Genomic DNA, 20,974 nt, shown 5'->3' on the forward strand with positions numbered 1-20,974 from the left:
TGGTGGGTTTTTACCTTCCTCCTTCATCTGCTGCATATTTCTCTGTCTTCTCATTTTGCTTAACTTACTGTGTTTGGGGTCTCCTTTTTACTGGCTGCACATTCGCAGTTCCTGTGTTTTTGGTGTCTGCCCCCAGTGGGTGAGGTTGGTTCAGTGGGGTGTGTAGGCTTCCCGGTGGAGGGGATTGGTGCCTGTGTTCTGGGGTGTGGGGCTGGATCTTGTCTTTCTGGTGGGCAGGGCCATGTCTGGTGGCGTATTTTTGGGTGTCTGTGCACTTAGTATGATTTTAAGCAGGCTTTCGGCAAATGGGTGGTGTTGTGTCCCTGACTTGCTAGTTATTTGTCATGGGGTGTCCAACTGCTGTTCACTAGCCATTGGGTGGAGCTGGGTCTTTTTGTTGAGATGGAGATCTCTGGGGGAGCTCTCACCGATTGATATTATACAGGGTAGGAGATCTCTGGTTATCCAATGTCCTGAACTCAGCTCTCCCACCTCAGAGGCTCAGGCCTCACAGCAGGCCAGAGAACCAAGACCCTGTCAACAACATGGCTCAGAAGAAAAGGGAGAAAGAAAGTAAGAAAAAATTAAAAAATAAATGAATATAAAGAAAAAATTATTAAAATAAAAAATAATGAAGAACAATAATAAAAAAAAGAAGAGAGCAACCAAACCAATAAACAAATCCACCAGTGATAACAAGCACTAAACACTAAACTAAGATAAACATAAAAATCAGAATAAAGTCAGTCACAGACAGCAAACCCCAAGTTCTACAGTTGTTCCCAAAGTCCACTGCCACAATTTTAGGAGGATTCATTGTCCATTTAGGTATTCCACAGATGCAGGGTACATCAAGTTGATTGTGGAGATTTGATCCGCTGCCCCTGAGGCCGTATGGAGAAATTTCCCTTTCTCTTCTTTGTTCGCACAGCTCCTGGGGTTCAGCTTTGGTTTTGGCCCCATCTCTGTGTGTAGGTCACCTGAGGACATCTGTTCCTGCCCAGACAGGACGGAGTTAAAGCACCAGCTGATTTGAGGGCTCTTGCTCATTCAGGCCATGGGGAGGGAGGGGTATGGTAGTTATAATTGGAATGTAGGGCAAGCCTGTGGCAGTAGAGGCTGGCGTAATATTTCGGTAGCCTGAGGCGCACCGTGTGCTCTCCCGGGGAACTTGTCCCTGGATCCCGGGACCCTGGCAGTGACAGGCTGCACAGGCTCCCTCGGGGTGTGGATAGTGACCTGTGCTTGCACACAGGCTTCTTGGTGGCTGCAGCAGCAGCGTTAGCATTTCACGCCCGTCTCTGGAGCTCGCTTAGGTGGTGCTCTGCCCTCTGTGGGCACATGCGAAACGAATTCCCTCTCCTCGCGCACCCTGAAACAATAGTCTCTTGCCTCTTAGGCAGGTCCAGACTTTTTCCCGGCCTCCCTCCTGGCTAGCTGTGGCGCACTAGCCCCCTTCAGGCTGTGTTCACGCAGCCAACCCCAGTCCTCTCCCTGGGATCTGACCTCTGAAGCCTGAGCCTCAGCTCCCAGCCCCCACCCACCCCAGGGGTTGAGCAGACAAGCCTCTTGGGCTGGTGAGTGCTGGTCGGCACCGATCCTCTGTGCGGGAATCTCTCTGCTTTGCCCTCTGCACCCCTGTGGCTGCGCTTTCCTCCGTGGCTCTGAAGCTTCCCCCCAGCTCACCCCCCATCTCTGCCAGTGAAGGGGCTTCCTAGTGTGTGGAAGCTTTTCCTCCTTCACAGCTCCCTCCCAGAGGTGCAGGTCTTGTCCCTATTCTTTTGTTTCTGTTTTTCCTTTTTTCTTTTGCCCTACCCAGGTACGTGGGGAGTTTCTTGCCTTTCGGGAAGTCTGAGGTCTTCTGCCAGCATTCAGTAGGTGTTCTGTAGGAGCATTTCCACGTGTAGATGTATTTTTAATGTATTTTGGGGGAGGAAGGTGATCTCCATGTCTTACTCCTCTGCCGTCTTGAAGGTCCCCCCAAGCATTCTTTTCTTATCAAGAGTGCTCAGTTATCCTTTTTAACATAGGCACCTTACCAGTATCAAAACTATTAAAAACATATTTTTAAAATATGTGACTTGGGACTTCCCTGGTGGTGCAGTGGTTTAGAACCCGCCTGCCAATGCACGGGACACGGATTTGAGCCCTGGTCTGGGAAGATCCCACATGCCGTGGAGCAACTAACCAGTGCACCACGGCTACTGAGCCTGCGCTCTGGAGCCCATGAGCCACAACTACTGAACCCATGTTCCACAACTTCTGAAACCCTCGCCCCTAGAGCCCATGCTCTGCAACAAGAGAAGCCACCGCATTGAGAAGGCTGTGCACCGCAATGAAGAGTAGCCGCTGCTCGCTGCAACTAGAGAGGGCCGCATGCAGCAATGAAGATGCAATGCAGGCAAAAATAAATAAATAAATATGTGATTTATGTTATCATAAATACTAAAAAGACATTTTTAAAAAATAAATATATTTAATAAGAGTTCTTGGTAAGAAAAAGCTATATTAAACTAAACACTCTAAGCATTTAAAAATACATGTACATCTTCAAATGTAAGTTTTATTGAAGTTTTAAAGAAAATATGAGGTCGTGCTTTTATTTTATTTATTTTATTTTATTTTATTTTGGCCACACTTGCAGGATCTTATTTCCCTGACCAGGGATCAAACCTGGGTCCCCACAGTGAGCTCACTGAGTCCTAATCAGTCCACAGCCAGGGAATTCCCTAGATAGTACTTTTATAATCAAGGATTGTTGGAGGGCCTTCCAAGTATGACATAAATTTCAGAAACCTGGAAATAAAATATATGAAAAATTTTGTACATATAAAGTATTTAAAAAGACACATGCAATTCCACAAAAAAATACAGACAATGATATCATCCTCCCAAGAACTGGGAAAAGTATTTCAAAATTTAATTAATGAATCAGAAGCCCCCACAAATAATTTTTAAAAAGGTGACTCAGTGGAAAAATAGGTAAAGAACATGAATATATAAAAAATACAGATTACTCTCAAATATATAAAAAGATGCACAACCTCACTCATAAGAAGCAGGAATGCAAATTCACACTACAACGATATTTTAAACTTAGACTGCAGGGAACACAAAATTTATAATGTTGGCATGGATATGAAGGAACCAGAACTATTTAATCTATTGTTAGTGGGACTCTAATTAATACAATGTCAAAGAAAGGGCAACATCTTCAAAATTGAAACAAATGCTCTTCAATCCAACAATTCTGTTTCTAGGAATATATCCTACAATTTTAAGCAAATGTGTGCAATGGGGCATATGTTAGGAATAACAAAAGATTGGAAGATGGCCCAAAAGTCCATCAAAAGGAGGTCAATTAAAAATTACGGTAAGCCCTGTAAGGAAACGGCTCTGCCAGAGTGTCCCAGTGACCTCACGCTGTCCACTTGGGCCAGACAGCCAAAGCCATGCCCCACAGCTGATCTGAGTCTTGACAAGACACCTTGTCATCTTCCTGAGACACAAGAGGATGGAGGCCTGCAATTAGCGGCTCCAAGGCCATCGCCACCTGCCTCCTGGCCCCATACGACACTGTCCTGACACAGTTTCTTGATACCCCCTAAGTTCTGCGGAGGCATGAGGCTTTCTTCCCTGCATGCTTAGAATAGAATTGCATCACATAGAATTGCTTACCCTGATGTTGAATCTGGCCTCTGTACCCCAACACCAAATTAAATCTCGGAGGCAGAGTTTGGGGTGAAGTAGAAAAGAATAGCTTTATTGCTTTGCCAGGCAAAGAGGGACACAGCAAACTTATGCCCTCAAAACCGTGTGTTCCAACCTGGAGGGGGTAGTGAGGAGTTTTATAGTAATGGTTCAAAAAGGAGAGTGTGAACAAGAGCTCGTGGACATTCTTCTGATTGGCTGGTGGGGAGGTAATTGGGAGTCGGCATCATCAACCTGCTGGTTCCAGCAGGTCTGGGGTCCACGTGCTTGTGGGCAGCAGACAGTTACCTTCTCCCAGCTGGTGGAGGTTTCAGTGTCTGCAAAACAGCTCAAAGATATTGTGTGTATCCCTTGAGGGGGAACCAGGACCCTGCCCCAAGGCTGCACTATTGTTTCTTGACTGCTCCTCCCTTGTCTCTGCATCCCCTCCCTTCCCTGATTAGCAACTGTTTGAACTGCCCATTGGAACTCAGGGAAGGTCACGGAGGCTGAAATAAGCCTATTTCCTATAATCAAGAAACGGGGGACAGAGAGAGGCTTTTGTGCCCAGGAGCCTCACAAGTTCCTGCTCAGTTTCAAGCCGCAGTCTAGAATTAGATCTACGGCAATAAAGACTCTCGCAACTCACATTGTGGTCATCTGACCTCATACTTAGTGTCCTCTGTGTTGGTGTGTGGACACAGGGGCCATGGGAGATGTACTATTTGTCTACTCTTCCCTTTACTGTCTAAGGCACACATCATCGGAATCTCACATTGGCTCCTTTATCTCTACGTGTATCCGCCAGGCCTTGGCCTTGGACTCACCTTGTTTTGTGTGTGTGCTTGACAAACCCGAGCAGAAGTATTATGCTTCCATTAAAAAGAATGAGGCAGCCCTATATGTTCTGATGTGGAACCATCTCCAGTATAAATTGTTCAATGAAAAGGAAAATTAGTGTGCAGTGCAGTGTAAACAGTATCTGTGTTTAAAAAAATAGAAAAGAATATATAGACTTGAAAGTGCATAGACCCACAGAAATCTCTGGAAGGATACGTATAATCAGATCAGAAGAAAGTGGGATCAACAAAGAAAAAAACTTTATTCTTTGCTGTGTACTCTTCTGAAACATTTTGAATTTTGTACCACACGCCAAAAAAAGTACTTTAAGAAAGAACTGAGGCAATAGAATGAATACATGACTTTAAAAGGTATTCCTTTTGTTTACTTCTAAAATCACATCCTCTATTTTTATTCATAGTGTTTCTTCACGAACACTTGTCACTTTATAATATGTTATTAAATTAATTTTTTTAGATGAAGTAAAAAACAAGTTAGTTGGATTTACAGTGTTGTGTTAGCTTCAGGTGTACAGCAAAGTCATTCAGTTATACATATATATAATTCTTTTTTTTGAAGTTGAAAAATTTTATTTTACTTATTTATTGTTTTCATCATATTATATACTTTATTGTTTTATTGACTTATAGTTGATTTAGAGTATTGTGCTAATTCTTTTTCAGATTCTTTTCCCTTATAGGTTATTACAAAAGATTGAGTATAGTTCCCTGTACTATACAGTAGGTCCTTGTAGGTTATCTATTTTATATGTAAAATTTACTTTAAAAAATTTTATTTATTTATTTATTTATTTATTCAGTTTTGGCTGTGTTGGGTCTTTGTTGCTGTGTGTGGGCTTTCTCTAGTTGCAGTGAGTGGGGGCTACTCTTCGTTGCGGTGCACGGGCTCTAGGCAAGGGGGCTTCAGCCGTTGTGGCGCATGGGTTTAGCCGCTCCACAGCATGTGGGATATTCCTGGACCAGGGCTTGAACCCATGTCCCCTGCATTGACAGGCGGATTCTTAATCACTGCACCATCAGGCAAGTCCCCAAATTTACTTATTTTTAATTGTCTATCTCTTCATCCCCAACTCAGCCATAGAACTGAAGCTCATCATAAGGGTCAAGATTTTCTTTTTTACTTTATTTCTGTAGATTTGTATCTGGTACATAATATACACTCAATAAATATTTGTTAAGTAAATTTTAAAAGTTTATTTCTGTGCGTTATAAAGATACCAATTTACACCCTACTTTTCTTCCCATAAGGCGTTCCTGATGGGTCACCATAGTCAGAGACCACCTATTGCTGCCTTTACTTTGGCTTAGTACTGCCCTAATGGACCTCCTCTTGGAGCTCAGACATGATTAAAGGACTGGCTGGACATAATACAACTTTTCATTGGGTGATCAAAATTACTACAGATCAGAAGAGTAACTGTTTTGCAGATCATATCATGTGGTAGTATAATTGTTATTGGTCCTTTTTTGGGAGGGTTGGTGGGAAACTCAGTTGAAAGACTATGGTAGAAAGAGAGAAATAAATGGAAGAAAATAAAATAAGGAAAAGGCAAATAAGTAGGTGCAAAGTGGAAATAAGGGGAAAACAATGGAAGAAAACAACCAAGCTCCTATTTTGTGTGGCATTTTGTGATTTTGTTGAGTCCCTCAAGCAGCCTAGTGGGGAGATTATTACATTCTATATCACAGACATAAAAGACAAGAGTGACTAATGACCCTCCCATTCCTATTCCTCAAGTCATCGAGTAACAGAAACAGGATTTGAGTCTAGGTATGCATAGCCGATCGCCGGAAGTGATTCTGGTGACAGCCTTTCTCTCTGAAGGAGGGATAATCTCTCAAGATCCAAGCACAGGCTGTGGTCCTTATCCTGGCCTCTGCATGTATATAAGACTTGAAACCACATTCCTTGGTGCCATTTTTCTGTCTAGTTTTAAATTTAAAAGTTTTTGATCTGTGAACTTGCTAATTGCATGTTTCTCCAAGTTTTATAACAGTGAGATGTACATATTGAAAAGTAAACTAATTGTGTAGAACATGATGAGGGGAATATGCCAATTCCAGTATTATACCCCAAATATTGTTTTTATTAAGAGGAAGTAAAAGAACACTTGATAAAATTCCTTATAGTATTATTTTAGCCGCAGTTAGGGGTGTGGTGGTAGGTTTTAACTACTTAATAAGACATTCTGAGGCCAGGTGAACTTAGGCTAAATGATTGTCATCATCAATAAAATATTATAAAGGCCCCACTTGAATACTCGTAGGGCCTGAGGCGAGAGTCCTAATGGGGTCCACATACCATAGTTCTAAATATTTCAAAAGTTACAAATAAGCTAACAAACAGTTGAATAAAATCTGTTCTACTTCTTTCTTTGACAAATGAACATCCCACATGTCCAAGCCCTGTCCACAGTGGCAACCCCCTTGGCCACTCCTGGGACCTATGTATGGGTCCGTGGTCCATCCTCAGGAGGACGGACAGTGGGGAGAATAGTTCAGGCCCTTGAAGCTGTTTCAGAGCTGTTCAGGCAGAAAACTCTGGGGAGCTGGGTAGGAAGATTAAGTTTAGGAGGGTGATGACAGCTTCCTATCGTCATTTCCCCTTGGTTTGCAAACACCACCCCTATGAGGCAGGATGTGACCAGAGGGTGGTCAGAGGGGGGCTCTCTCGGGTGTCAGTTCCACCGCAGGTGCCCTTCTAGCCTGAATGTATGGGGTGGGGATGGATATACTGAAGTTAGAATTTCCAATGAGGTCTTGCTTGAATGCTGAAATATGCATGATTTACCCCATTATCCAATTTTTTAAATTAATTAATTAATTAATTTATTTATTTTTGGCTGCATTGGGTCTTTGTTGCTGCACACGGGCTTCCTCTAGTTGCAGCGAGCGGGGGCTCTTCTTCATTGCGGTGCGCACGCAGCCTTCTCATTGTGGAGGCTTCTCTTGTTGGCGGAGTACGGGCTCAACGCATGCGGGCTTCAGTAGTTGTGGCGCATGGGCTTAGCTGCTCCGCGACATGACATGTGGGATCTTCCTGGACCAGGGCTCGAACCCGTGTCCCCTGCACTGGCAGGCGGATTCTTAACCCCTGCACCACCAGGGAAGTCCCCCATTATCCAATTAACCTAAGGTTAAAATTTTGTAAATTGATTCAGACAAAAATGAATAAATAAACATGTGCTGAACCAATCAGGCTGTTTCAGACTCTGGTGTCTGTGAATCTGTAAAAAGATATCCATTTAGAGAAAGGAACCCTAGGCTAGCAATGGGCCAGATTTCGGCCAGGAGCAGCACTCACGGTAAGAATTAGAAAGATGGTCTGAATCCAGCCCCTGGTGTGAAACCTGCCAGTAGATGGAGAGCATTGGGTGGCTCTGGCAGAGGAAATAGGAGGGGCTGATTTATGCTATTGAGAAACTATTGGGGGTTTCCGCTACTATAACCGTCCATCACATCTCCTTTTCTTCCCCATAGTGGGGACAGCAAAAGGCTCACCAAGTGCATGCCAGGCTGCCTAGGTTAGGGGCATACTGTGTCAGTGAGCCTAGGACTTTCAGTTTTAAAAATGAGAAAGTTTCAGGCCAACCAAGACCAGTTGTTCACCCTGGTCTTCACAGAGATGGTCCCTCAATGGAACTGGAATAGAAGTAGCTGGAGGCGAGGCAGTGTGTGTAGGACCAGAGGGTCTACAACTGCACCCCTTGGCTCTAAGGCCTTAGTCAAGCTGTTAAACCTCTGTATGCCATCGTTTTCATCAGCTTTCAAGTGGAGCAAATAGTAATATCTAACTAAAAAGTTAAAGAAAAAAATAGTGAAAGTAAGCCCTAAGCATAGGGCCCGTTGTATAAAACTAGTCCATAAATGCCACTATTTTTTTTTTGTTATTGAAGTACAGTTGATTTACAATGTTGTGTTAATTATTGCTGTACAGGAAAGTGATTCAATTATATATATACTATTTTTTAAACATTCTTTTCCGTTATGGTTTATCACAGCCTATTGAATAGAATTCCCTGTGCTGTACAGGAGGACCTTGTTGTATATCTACTGTCTATATAATAGTTTGCATCCCAAACTCCCGATCCATCCCTCCCCCACCCCACCTCCCCCTTGGCAACCACAAGTCAGTTCTCTATGTCTGTGAGTCTGTTTCTATTTTATATTTTAAAACATTTGTGTTATATTTTAGATTTTTAGATTCTACATGATATTATATGGTATTTGTCTTTCTCTTTCTGACTTACTTCACCTAGTATGATAATCTCTAGTTGCATCCATGTTGCTGCAAATGGCATTATTTCATTCTTTTTTATGGCTGAGTAATATTCCATTGTATATATGTAAGACATCTTCTTCTATTCATCTGTCGATTGACATTTAGGTTGTTTCCTTGTCTTGACTATTGTGAATAGTGCTGCTATAAACATAGGGGTGCATTTATCTTTTTGAATTAGAGTTTTGTCTTGATATATGCCCAGGAGTGGGATTGCTGGATCATAGGGTAGTTCTATTTTTAGTTTTTTAAGGAAGCTCCATACTGTTTCCACAGTTGAGAAACTATGGGGGGTTTCCAATGTTGGCTGGAAATTGGGGGTTTCTGATATTGGCTGCACCAACTTACATTCCCACCAACAGTGTAGAAGGGTTCCCTTTTCTCCACACTGTCTCCAGCATTTATTACTTGTAGACTTTTTGATGATGGCCATTCTGACTGGTGTGAGGTGGTACGTCATTGTAGTTTTGATTTGCATTTCTCTAGTAATTAGTGATGTTGAGCATGTTTTCATGTGCCTATTGAAATACCACTATTGTTATTACTAAAAGAAAACCTTATCTAAGAGAGATGCTGAGGCCAAATTCAACTGAAGTGTAAGGGGCAACAGCTGGGCTTGGGTCAGGAGCCAAAGCCAGGGTGGAGGTCGGTAGCTGTGGACCTGGAACAGAGGCAGGAAGCATGGCCATGAATTAGTTGCTTTATGGAAACAAGGAGGGCTGTCAGGATAAATGCTTCCTCCTATTCAATGCAGGGTTGCATCTGGGTCAGATATCACTTACTCTTTTCCCTCCCCAAACAGAAATGAACAATTATATCCTGCAGAAATAAAGGGACGCTGGGCATTTGTGAAAGAATAGGGTATAGAAGGAATAAAGAGGTGAAAATATGAAAACAAGTCACCTCATCTCAATATATAATCCCAAAGTAGGGACAAAAATAAGAGATAATATGCACTACACCCCCTTAAGAGTTATAGAGATCAGAAGTTCGAAAGAAGTTCCAATCTGAGTCATTGATCAAATCAAACAGTAGAGCAGAAGCCAAAAATTGGTCACACGGGGAACAATTTGGACTACCCTCATCTTATTTGGCCCATTTAGTATTTTTTTTAAACTATTTGAATTCAGGCCAATATTTAAAAATCAAGAGGTACCATCAGAAAATTGGGATTTCTGGTCTCATTTGAAATGGCAGAAATTCATCTACCTTTGACAGCCTTCCTCCGGAAGGACCATGATCTCTATGTATAATTCAACAAACACCAAGCCAGTGCAAGTTTTAAAGTGTGGAGAAAAAAAAAAAAGACAGCCGTTTGGATCCTTTTTCATATATATTCCATTACAAAATAGGCTATCAGAACAAAAGTGAGACAAATATTCACTAATGAGAAACTTCAATTGTATCAGAAATCCAAGTCTGACAGGAAAAGGAATCTTTAGAACAAGAAGACTCTCAGATTCAAACAGGGCCAGAGAAAAAAACCAATAAGGAGGAATGAACTCATTGCCAGAGAAGTAACATCAAAGACTGAAAAAGAGACAAGCAAATTCCAGACAACAGAAAGAGGAGTGAGATCAAAGGAAAAGAGAGTGGCAGCTTCTAGGACCTCATACATTTAACATCAAAGTGTGTTTTCTCCCGGGAGTCATCCAGTTGGAGCCCACCTGTGACACCAGAAAACCCACCAGGTTCCCAGATGGACCAAGACACTCAGACTGTGAGTGAAACTTTACAATCTAACACCTGGTTTTGTTGACCACTAAGATCAATAAAAGGCTCACCATTGCAATTTTCCAAGAGCAAACAAATAAGAAAAGTAAGAAAAGAAAGCAGCCACATTGACAAAAAAAGAACAATCAGGTAAAGCGGTTTTAGAAGTAAATTGCTAGTGCTCTGTTTTGATCTGATTCAACATTTGTTGAATCTCTTATGTTTGAGTCATACCTCTTGCATTAAATATTCAAAAATGAGCAAATGTGGTCTGTGTCCTTGAGAAACTTTTTTTAGAGAGATTTACCAAAACATTCAACAAATATTTGTTTGGCATCTATTATGTATCAGGCATCATTTTATGTGCTTGGAATATGTCCATGAAAAGAACAAGCACCTACCCTTGTGATGCTTGTGCTTTAGCAGGAGAGACAAACTATAAGCAATACCCATAACAAGTAAATTACATAGTAAGAAAGGTGACAAATGCTATAGAAAGAACAAAAATAGATCTAGGTAATGGGATTGGGAATTCTAAGATTGAGGGAAACAGGTTGCAACTTGAGATATGTTGATCAGGGTAGGGATTATGGAGATGATGTCCCTTAAGCCAGGACTTTAAAAAAAAAATGTGAATTTGTCATATTGCTATCTGGAGAGAACTGGCTCAGGGCATCTGGTTCCCTTATAGTGTCACAACTATTTTGTGTTATAGGAGCCCATGATCTAATGGAAACTGGATTTCCAGCTCTCTGATGCATATACTGAATGCCTTTGGGTTACTTCATGCAAATGATGTGCCCTGAAATATAATCTCTATTCAATACCATCAGTATCTGCCCCATGATGAAATATGCCTGAGTCTGAATGGAAAGGCAAAATCATATCATCAGTGTCCCAGACAAACAAATCAGTGAATGAAGAGGTTTGTAGAATACAGCTAGGGTTGACTTAAAAACAAAGATTAATTCAAGGAGACCCATTCAAGTTTAAAGGAAGTACAGGGGCAATTATAAACACAATAGAGATATATTTGTGAGATGTTAAAGAGAATAGTTTATACAACACAGCCACTGAAGTAACTGAGAAAAGCTCTGTAATTTTAGACATTTAGGAAATCAAATAAATAAACAAAAATAAACAATACTTTTTAGAATGCTGACTGAATAAGAAGAATGCAGAAGAACGTGAGCCTGAAATATGCCTCATACCCAAAGAACAAGTTACATAGAATTTGACACTCAACAGTTTAGTGACCAGTTTTCCTAAATTTGAAAAAATTCATTGAAAATAGATACTGATCAGATACTTCTAGCAAGTTCTCTCTCTCTTTCTTTTTTCTTTTTCCCTCTCAAATAAATATCAAGCTAGAAATGATCAAAGGACCTTTTAAAAGGAGGACACAACATATTTAGTTCCAGTGTTCTGAAAATCTGAAAATCAGAAGGAAACTTCTACAGGACTTCGGAGAAAATGTGTGTTTGTTTATTAATTCAAAAAAGAAAAATTACTTAGTTTAATTGCTATTGATGTAAAACATCAGTGTAAAATATATCAAACTTCAGACTGCAAAATATTAGCAAAGTTAGTATCCATATAGTTTTTATTCAGAAATTGTTGAAAATAAGCCTGCAGAACACTGTTTTGGAAGAACCTCTTAACTGAGAAGCTGCTGCTGGTAAGAACAATTCTGCAAACAGCAAAGGCTACATGCCATGAGCCCTTCAAAATGTCTCAGAGTAGAAAATCTTTTTTTTTTTCAATTGAAGTATAGTTGATTTACAATGTGTTAGTTTCAGGTGTACAGCAAAGTGATTCATATATATACATATGTATATATATATAGATATATATATATACACATATGTATATACCTATTCTTTTTCAGATTCTTTTCCATTATAGGTTATTATTACAAGATATTGAATATAGTTCCCTGTGCTATAGAGTAGATCCTTGGTAGGAAATCTTTTAATTTTCACAATAATCCAATCAAGCTACATTGTTTATATGAGATCAGTATTATCATTATCCTCATATTATGTATGAGGAAAATGAATCACACAACAGTTAGGTATTTTACCCAAGGTCCCACAGAAGGGCAGATCCGGTTTTAAATCCAGCCAGAGAAGCTCCTGAAACAGTGATTTTAACCACTTCACTGTGAAAAGCTAAAGATGGATGTTGATACGGCTCAAAAATTTATGCAATTTTGTAACAAATTGCCACAAAATAGAATATCTTTAAAAAAGAGTTTCAAAGTGGAAAAATAAATGTGCAGATTAATTGATAATAATAATAGTTTAAGTAATCAAAATTCAAAACAAGTTGGGGTTGGAGAAAAAACAAGTAATCAAAATTCAAAACAAGTGGGTTTGGAGAAAGCCCAAATCTGGGCTTCGTAGATAATAATCCAAAACTGTAGTTTGAAAAGCTAGATAATCGCAGGATTATCTTCCAAGTCAGTTTTTTAAAAAGACTAAAGAAATGAAATTGAGTTATTTGTAGTGAGGTGGATGGACCTAGAGTCTGTCATACAGAGTGAAGTAAGTCAGAAATAGAAAAACAAATACTGCATGCTAACACATATGTATGGAATCTTAAAAAAAAACAAACCAAAAAAAGTGCTGAAGAACCTAGGGGCAGGACAGGAATAAAGATGCAGATGTAGAGAATGGACTTGAGGACACGGGGAGGGGGAAGGGTAAGCTGGGACAAAGTGAGAGAGTGGCATGGACATATGTACTTTACCAGATGTAAAATAGATAGCTAGTGGGAAGCATCCACATAGCACAGGGAAATCAGCTCGGTGCTTTGTGACCACCTAGAGGGGGTGGAATAGGGAGGGTGGGAGGGAGATGCAAGAGGGAGGGGATATGGGGATATATGCGTACGTATAGCTGATTCACTTTCTTATACAGCAGAAACTAACACAACATTGTAAAGCAATTATACTCCAATAAAGATATAAAAAAAAGACTAAACATTACACAGTCTACATAGCAAAAAGCATAAAAGAGACAATAATCAAAAATTAACAAACAGTAGAATAAAGCAATATTGATCATCTCTATAATTATAGCAATACACTTAAAAGTTTTCTGGGAACTTCCTTGGTGGTCCAGTGGTAAAGAATGCGCCTTCCAATGTAGGGGACAGAGGTTCGATTCCTGGTCAGCAAACTAAGGTCCCACAAGCTGTGGGGCAACTAAACCCATGCGCCACAACTACTGAGCTCGTGCACCTCAACGAGAGAGCCCGCGTGCCACAACTAGAGAGAAGCCCACATGGTACAACGAAGAGCCTGCGCCACAACAAAAGATCCTGCATGCCTCAACGAAGACCCCGAGTGCCGCAACTAAGACCTGAAGAGCCAAAAAAAAAAACAAAGAAATTAAAAAAAAAAAGAATATAGCATTATTAAAAATTTTTTTCTAAATTCCCTCAAGTGGTAAGTAGTCTCATATTTGCTTAATAAACAAACACCAGTCATATGATATGTGGTTTTCAATTAACACATGTATGGCAGAAAACACCAAAATGATTATTTTTTTAAAGTTGGAACTGGGGACAAAGATACCCGGTTAAATTTATGTAAACTGAAAACAGAGGTAGAAAAATTAGTACCACTGAAAGTAAAAATTAAGATAAAAAGATAAAGGCTATTGTAAAGTACTAAATGTTGGGTTTCTAATTAAAAACACCTATACTAAACAGATGTATATATGAAATAAAATATCAATCAAATACAAAAAACCAAAACAGTTCATTTCTAGCAGTTAGATGTTGACTGACACTGTCCTGACGTGAGCTGTAGGGACTCAGAGGCCCAAGAGCAAGGCTGAAGGAAGTGGTTATTGATTTTCCAGTTACATTGCTAGAAGAATAAACTAATGGGCAGAGTTCAAGGAGAAAAGCTGGTGTTGGGAACTTGGGTGAGGCTCAGATGCCAGCTGAACTCAGCAGGAGAAGAACTTGAATATGATCAATATTCAATTTTTGCAAACATTTGCTATAATCATTTGACCATCCCAGGTCATGCATTAGCAGTGATCCTTGTGTGGATGGCTTGATGGACAAAAACATAGTTAAGAGCAAGATTTTGATTTTCGTTCACACAATTTTGATAAATCAGGTAAAATTATGAATGCAAATGATCTGATGGATGTAATTATTAATGTAAAATTAGTAGATATATACCAAGTATAGCCTACAAGTGTTTATGAAGTAGTTAGAAAAATCAATAGTATATACGCAGGAAAGAAAATCAGTAATATATGAAGCAAGTTTTTCCATTCTAACTAATCTGATAATGAACTAAATCTATAATTCAGTAGTACAATTAGAGCCTCAAATTCTCAACTACATGAAAAATTTAAAATATAAAACAGGTTAAAAATTTAATCTCATACTCAAACGTGCAGAAATGCAATTTTGCTTCTCCTCCCTACCTGAATTCAATATGCTTATTGGCCCCTGCTTCCCCTGATAGCAGAAAAATCTAACCGTGTTGATGAATGGTAACTAGTTAATGCCTATTTAAAACTTACTGTACTATTGTGTAAATACTGGGTTGTATTGGGGTTTCTTCTTGCTCCTCCTTTTTGTTTCCATGGGCAGATCACTGGCTGCGGGCTTGTGGATAGCCCAGCATGGGAGTAAAGTGTCAGCCTCTGCAGCTGTTGTTCATGCTACCTGCAATGGCCTCAGGCTGTGAGGTCTAGTCACCTGGACACTTGGACCTCCGTATCAGCTACCAACCTTTGACACACTTATATCCTCAGACCATCCATATTCCCCATCCTGCTCTCACAGCCCTGGGGACCTCAGTAGCCTACTTCACACAGTGCTTCAGTGATCAGGCCATTGAGAAGCAGCTCTCTTTTCTACTTCAACATGGAAGTAGCAACTTCCATGTTGCTACTTCTCATAGCCATTGCTAATCTGTCTCTTCCAGCCAAGCTTTGCTCTGAGGCCATGCTGAATTTGAAGCCTCTTTAATAGGCTTACAGTCATCATTGTTGTAGGAATCAGGGAAGAAATAACTCCCTGCGTTTTCCAAAATCTATCTTGTGACCCCCATCCTCATTCACCCAAACCTCATCAAATTTCAATCTCCTAGAGAGACTCAAAGAGCAGGTCCCACACCATGTAACTCTTATCTCTGCCAATTTTCTCCCAACATCGTCTACCCAGACTAGAAAGAGTTTTGTTCTCCTTTCATGTAATGGGGAATTACAGTTTTATAATATATACTATCCTCCAAACTATTTCACTTAAAAAAGGCTCTACCCCAAATCCTTCAAATGCTTTTTTTTTCTATTTAAAAGAAAGGTTTTTTATTTTCTTCTCTCCTTTTCCAATATTGCCCCGTGACTAATATTTTCCTAAATCACAGCTGAGTAAAGTAGAACATTATTTTTTTTTGGAAAATTGAGGAAGATGGCTAAAATAATTAAAAGAATAAAATTTTCATTAGATATAAATTATATATCGTGATATATTTATAATTATATAAATTATAGAAAAGAATAAGAACTTATGTCCACACAAAACCTGAACATGAATATTTACAGCAGCATTATTCATAGTTGTCAAAACTTGGAGGCAACGAAGATGTCCTTCAGTAGGTGAAACAAACTGCGCTACATACAGACAATGGAATATTATTCAGAGCTAAAAAGAAACGAGCTATCAAACCATAAAAAGACATGGAGGAACCTTAAATTCATGTTACTAAGTGAAAGAAGCCAAACTGAAATGGTTACATGCTGTATGATTCCAACAATATGACATTCTGGAAATGGCAAAATTATTGAAACAGTAAAAAGATCAATGGTTGCCAGGGATTGGAGTCAGGGGCTGGGGGAGGGATGGATTGGCAGAGAACAGGATTTTCAGAGGAGGCAAACTATTCTATATTATACTGTACTGCTGGATGCATGTAATTTTCCATTTGTCCAAACCCACAGAATGTACAATACCAAAAGTAAACCGTAATGTAGGCTCTGGACTTTGGGTGATGATGATGTGTGAGCGTAGGCTCACCAGTTGGAAGAAATAAACCACTGGTGGAAGCTCTTGGTAACGGGGCGTCCTGTGCGTGTGTAGAGGCAGGGGGTATGTGGGAATCTCTCTACCTTCCTCTCAATTCTGCTGTGAAACTAAAGCTGCTCTAACATAATAAAGTTTTTAAAAAATAAACAAAAGTAACAAATAGTTAACTTTATTTTTACCTTACAAATTTGATTTATACAATTACAAAAGGGAAGTGAATCTTTTTAAATCCACATGACTCAAACTGAAAACATTGGAATACTGCAATAAGTCAACAAAGAAGTTATCAGAGCAGTATTTTTACAAAGTATTTGTGGAATTAACAAGTTCATATTTTTTCAGTTTTCCAGAATATTTCTCAAGAGTTATGAGTCATTTTTAAATAGAGTCAAAGATAAAACTCCCAGAGTTTTACTCAGAGACACATTTAGACATGATCTAAACACTTGGCAAAAGAAGAAAACTAGAGCTCAAATTCATTTACTATTTAAAATATGATCACATATACTTCAAGACAAATAGTGTGGTTCAATCAAAGAGAATCTATTAATTTCTGATCTGTTAATATAATTCAACCCATCAATAGATTAAATGTAAAATACCTTGTATTCTGTCACATGAATTTTTGAAAGACCAGTCAATAGATAAAACCGAGCATTCATTTCTCATTTCAAACAAACAAGAAATAAGCAACTAAATAATTTATGTGTAAATGAGATTAAAGGATATCTTATGTGATGTGGATTCATAATCAATATTCTGTGTACTGGGAAATATACAAAAGTACTCTTCCTTTTTGTTTGTTTTTGGCTTTTTTCCAAAGTTGTATACCATAATTCTTATTTATTGTTGTTTAAAAAGTTTTGGCTATATTTTAGAAAGTTTTGATCAGGACAATGAAACAAAAAAATATATACAATTTGGCTTGAAAAGAGTTAAGTGTTTTAAATATGTCATCTGATTATTTCTTTGAAAAGTTGTATGAAATTAACTAAAACGTACATTATTTAATATACGAGTATCTGGATAGAGAAAACAATAAGATGCGTATATAATTTACTTGATAAATGTTTAATTAATGAAAACAATTCATTTACACTGGAATTTGAGACATAAGTGATATATAACATTATATTGGTTTCAGATGTATTACATAATGATTTGATATTTGCATATATTGTAAAATGATCTCCACACTAAATCTATTTAACATCCATTACCACACATAATTACAACACTTTTTTCTTGTGATGAGAATTTTTAAGAGCTATTCCCTTAGTAACTGTCAAATATACAATACAGTATTATTAACTATAATCTCCATGCAGTACATTACATCTAGTGACTTATTCATTTTATAACTGAAAGCTTGTACTTTTTGACCTTCTTCACTCATTTCGCCCACTCCCTACTCCCCCACCTCTGGCAACCACCAATCTGTTCTCTTTATCTATGAGTCGTTCACATTTTTGTTTTGTTTTGTTTTTTAGATTCCATACAATGGAAATTTTTAAATGCTTGAAATTCACTGGAATTAAGTTAATGATGAATATGTGAACGAGAGAAATAACATAATAACCTTAAGTGAAGGGCCTTATCAAAAATATTTTGAAAATAGAAAAAGACACTGGGTTCTTGTATAGGAAGATGAAATATTTCAAAAATGTTTATTCTTTACCAAGTAAATGTGTTTATGGAAATAACAAATTCTCAAAATTCCAACAAATTATTTTAAATAAAATTGTTTTGAAATTAAACTTTAAAATTAAAATAGGCAAAAATATCAAAAGATTATCTAGAGTAAAACAATGGTAAATAGAAGTGGGCAGCAGGATTAATCACTCTTATCATATATTATAATGTATAAAGAAACAATTTTTTAAAAATAGTGTGGAACTTATGGGGGAAAAAAAGTAGACATCTAGAAGTAAGCTTTGCTTTATCTGTAGCTATTCATATGAGGCGAAGACATTCTGATTGGGAGAGCAGATCTTCCTGAAATACACGAAGCATTCAAATAGTTTAAATACATGCTAAAGGTAACATTTCAAGCATTGAAGAAAAACTGGCCTACTCATTAAATAATGTTAGGATAAACATGATTAAAGAAAGTATTCTGCTTTTCTTGTATAATAGGAGGAATATTCATACCAAATCAGGTTTGTTTTTAAAAGAATATTTCCATTCCAAAAGTAATTTGTAGTAATTTTTACTGGAAAGAAAAGTGGTAGAGAAAACTAGTAACCCATATCCTTCCCAGAGACAACTGTCATTAATAGTTCAGGGTATTTCTTCAAGTCTAAACTGTAAGCACATGTTTTGTTGTTGACATCATACTTTATACCCAGTTATAACTCCTGCATTTTTCAATCAACATTCCACTCATTTTCCACTTTATAACAAATGTTTACTCAGCACCATTATTAACTAAATAGGAGTCTATCATATCAATTCTCGATTTTTTCCTCCATTTATTTAAATGTGTGGGATATTTGAATTGTTTCCTATTTTTCGTCTTTATAAAACTAATTTGGGAACAACTGTGTTCATAAGGTGTTTTTGGTACAATGCAGAATAAACTAGGTCTGAATAGCGGTATATTTTGTTTGTTCCTTGGTTTTTCTTTGTACGCTCTCAGATATTTGCATAAGAGATAAATATAAAGATGTTGATTTTCTTTTCTTTTTTTCCTCCTTCTGTAAATTATTGTTTTATTTAGTATTAGAAGGGTTCAGAAAGGAAGTAAAACAGTTTTGTAAAATAAGCTCTTAAAAAGCAAGCAATTATAGTTATTTTTACGTGGCCTAATCAGTATCCTTTTAAATGTGTAATCAAGTGGCATCTATAATTATTTGAGCCACTTGGCTCATGCTACAGTTGAATCTTCTGAAATTCACTTGCTTACTTTCCTTTTCCTGTTCATTCAGAGCTTATAACTAAGAGTTGACTTTTTTTTTTCTTTCTCATAAAGCTTAGTTTTGGAGGAATTCCAGTACCAGGCAAACCTGGGACCTTTTTAAAGAAAAACTTCCATGGATGTATCGAAAACCTTTACTACAATGGAGTAAACATAATTGACCTGGCTAAAAGGCGGAAGCATCAGATCTACACCGTGGTAAGTCAGCATCCTTCTCAGCTTGATGGTTTCTAACACTTTGGGGTAAGTCTTGCTTTCCCCATCCTAACCTTGACCCCTTCTCATAATATGTTTACATTGCACTCTTGGAAGTCTTATCAGACTCCCAGGTGAAACTGGAGGCAAAGCAGGGACTGAATTGGTGTGAATTGTGTTTTGGGGAGAAATAAATACATTAGAGGCACCTACAGAATTCTATCTTCCTGGCTGTGAGCTTGTGCCATCTGTGGGCAGGGTTTGCAGTCTACACTGGACTGACATGAATCTCTTTGTTATCCCTGGGAAATGCAACAATAGAACCACAGATTGTATTAAATTCTACATCTTTGGAATTATATATTTGTCTACTTATTGTTGTTAAAAAATAGGGCATTTTGAAGAAGAGAGGTTACATTTTTGGTGTTTTTGAGATTCCCTTTGTACTACTTATTATGCTGGTAAGTTAAAAAAATTTTAATTAATTAGTATTTTTCTTCCCCCAATAGACCATGAGTTTCATGAGGACCAGACTTTTTCTTTTTCACTACTGCATTCACAGTACTGGTGCTTTGCACATAGTAGATGATCAATAGTGGTGTGGACATTTCCAACTATAATTGTGAATTTGTCTATTTCTCTTTCCAGTTCTATCAGTTTTTGTCTCATATATTTTACAGGCTCCATTGTTTGGTACAAACACAGGGTTGATAAGGATTTCTATGTGTCGCTAATGGATGGACCCTTTTATCATTATATGATGTTCTTCTCACTTTATGATAATTTTCTTTGCTCTAAAGTCTACTTAATCTGATATTAATATAACCTTTCTTGCTTTCTTTTGTTATATATTAGATAGATAGAGATAAAAGTAAAAGAATGGAAGAAAAATATATAAATATAAATATGCCTATATCATATTTGAAGTGAGTTTATTGTAGACAGTAAATAGTACAGTCATGTTTTTTAATCCACTCTGTCAACCTCTGTTTTTTAATTGGTGCATTTAAACCACTTACGTGTAATGTTAAAGTTATTGATGTATTAGAGCTCAAATATATATTTTTGTTTGTTTCTTTTGTCTGTTCTGTCTGTTTTTTATTTTGTTTCTCTACCTTCCTGTGTGTTTCTTGAATGATTTTCAGGACTCTATTTTGATTTATCTTGTGTTTGAATATCTCTCTATGTATAGCTTTTGTTAATGGTTTCTTTAGGCATTATATTATATACATATAATTTATTACAGTTTACTGATATTTCATC

General features: G+C 38.0%; 1 protein-coding gene across 1 annotated transcript in view; it reads left to right on the forward strand.

Moving 5' to 3' along the window:
• CNTNAP5 (contactin associated protein family member 5) overlaps positions 1 to 20,974 on the forward strand; it is an 879,838-nt gene that overhangs the window by 435,244 nt on the left and 423,620 nt on the right. The window contains exon 7 of the mRNA XM_024115033.1: positions 19,571 to 19,714. Within this exon, the coding sequence (XP_023970801.1) occupies positions 19,571 to 19,714 (144 nt within the window). The remainder of the gene's footprint in view (positions 1 to 19,570; positions 19,715 to 20,974) is intronic.

Source organism: Physeter macrocephalus, chromosome 2 (genome assembly GCF_002837175.3).
Source record: "Physeter macrocephalus isolate SW-GA chromosome 2, ASM283717v5, whole genome shotgun sequence".
Lineage (NCBI taxonomy): Eukaryota > Metazoa > Chordata > Mammalia > Artiodactyla > Physeteridae > Physeter > Physeter macrocephalus.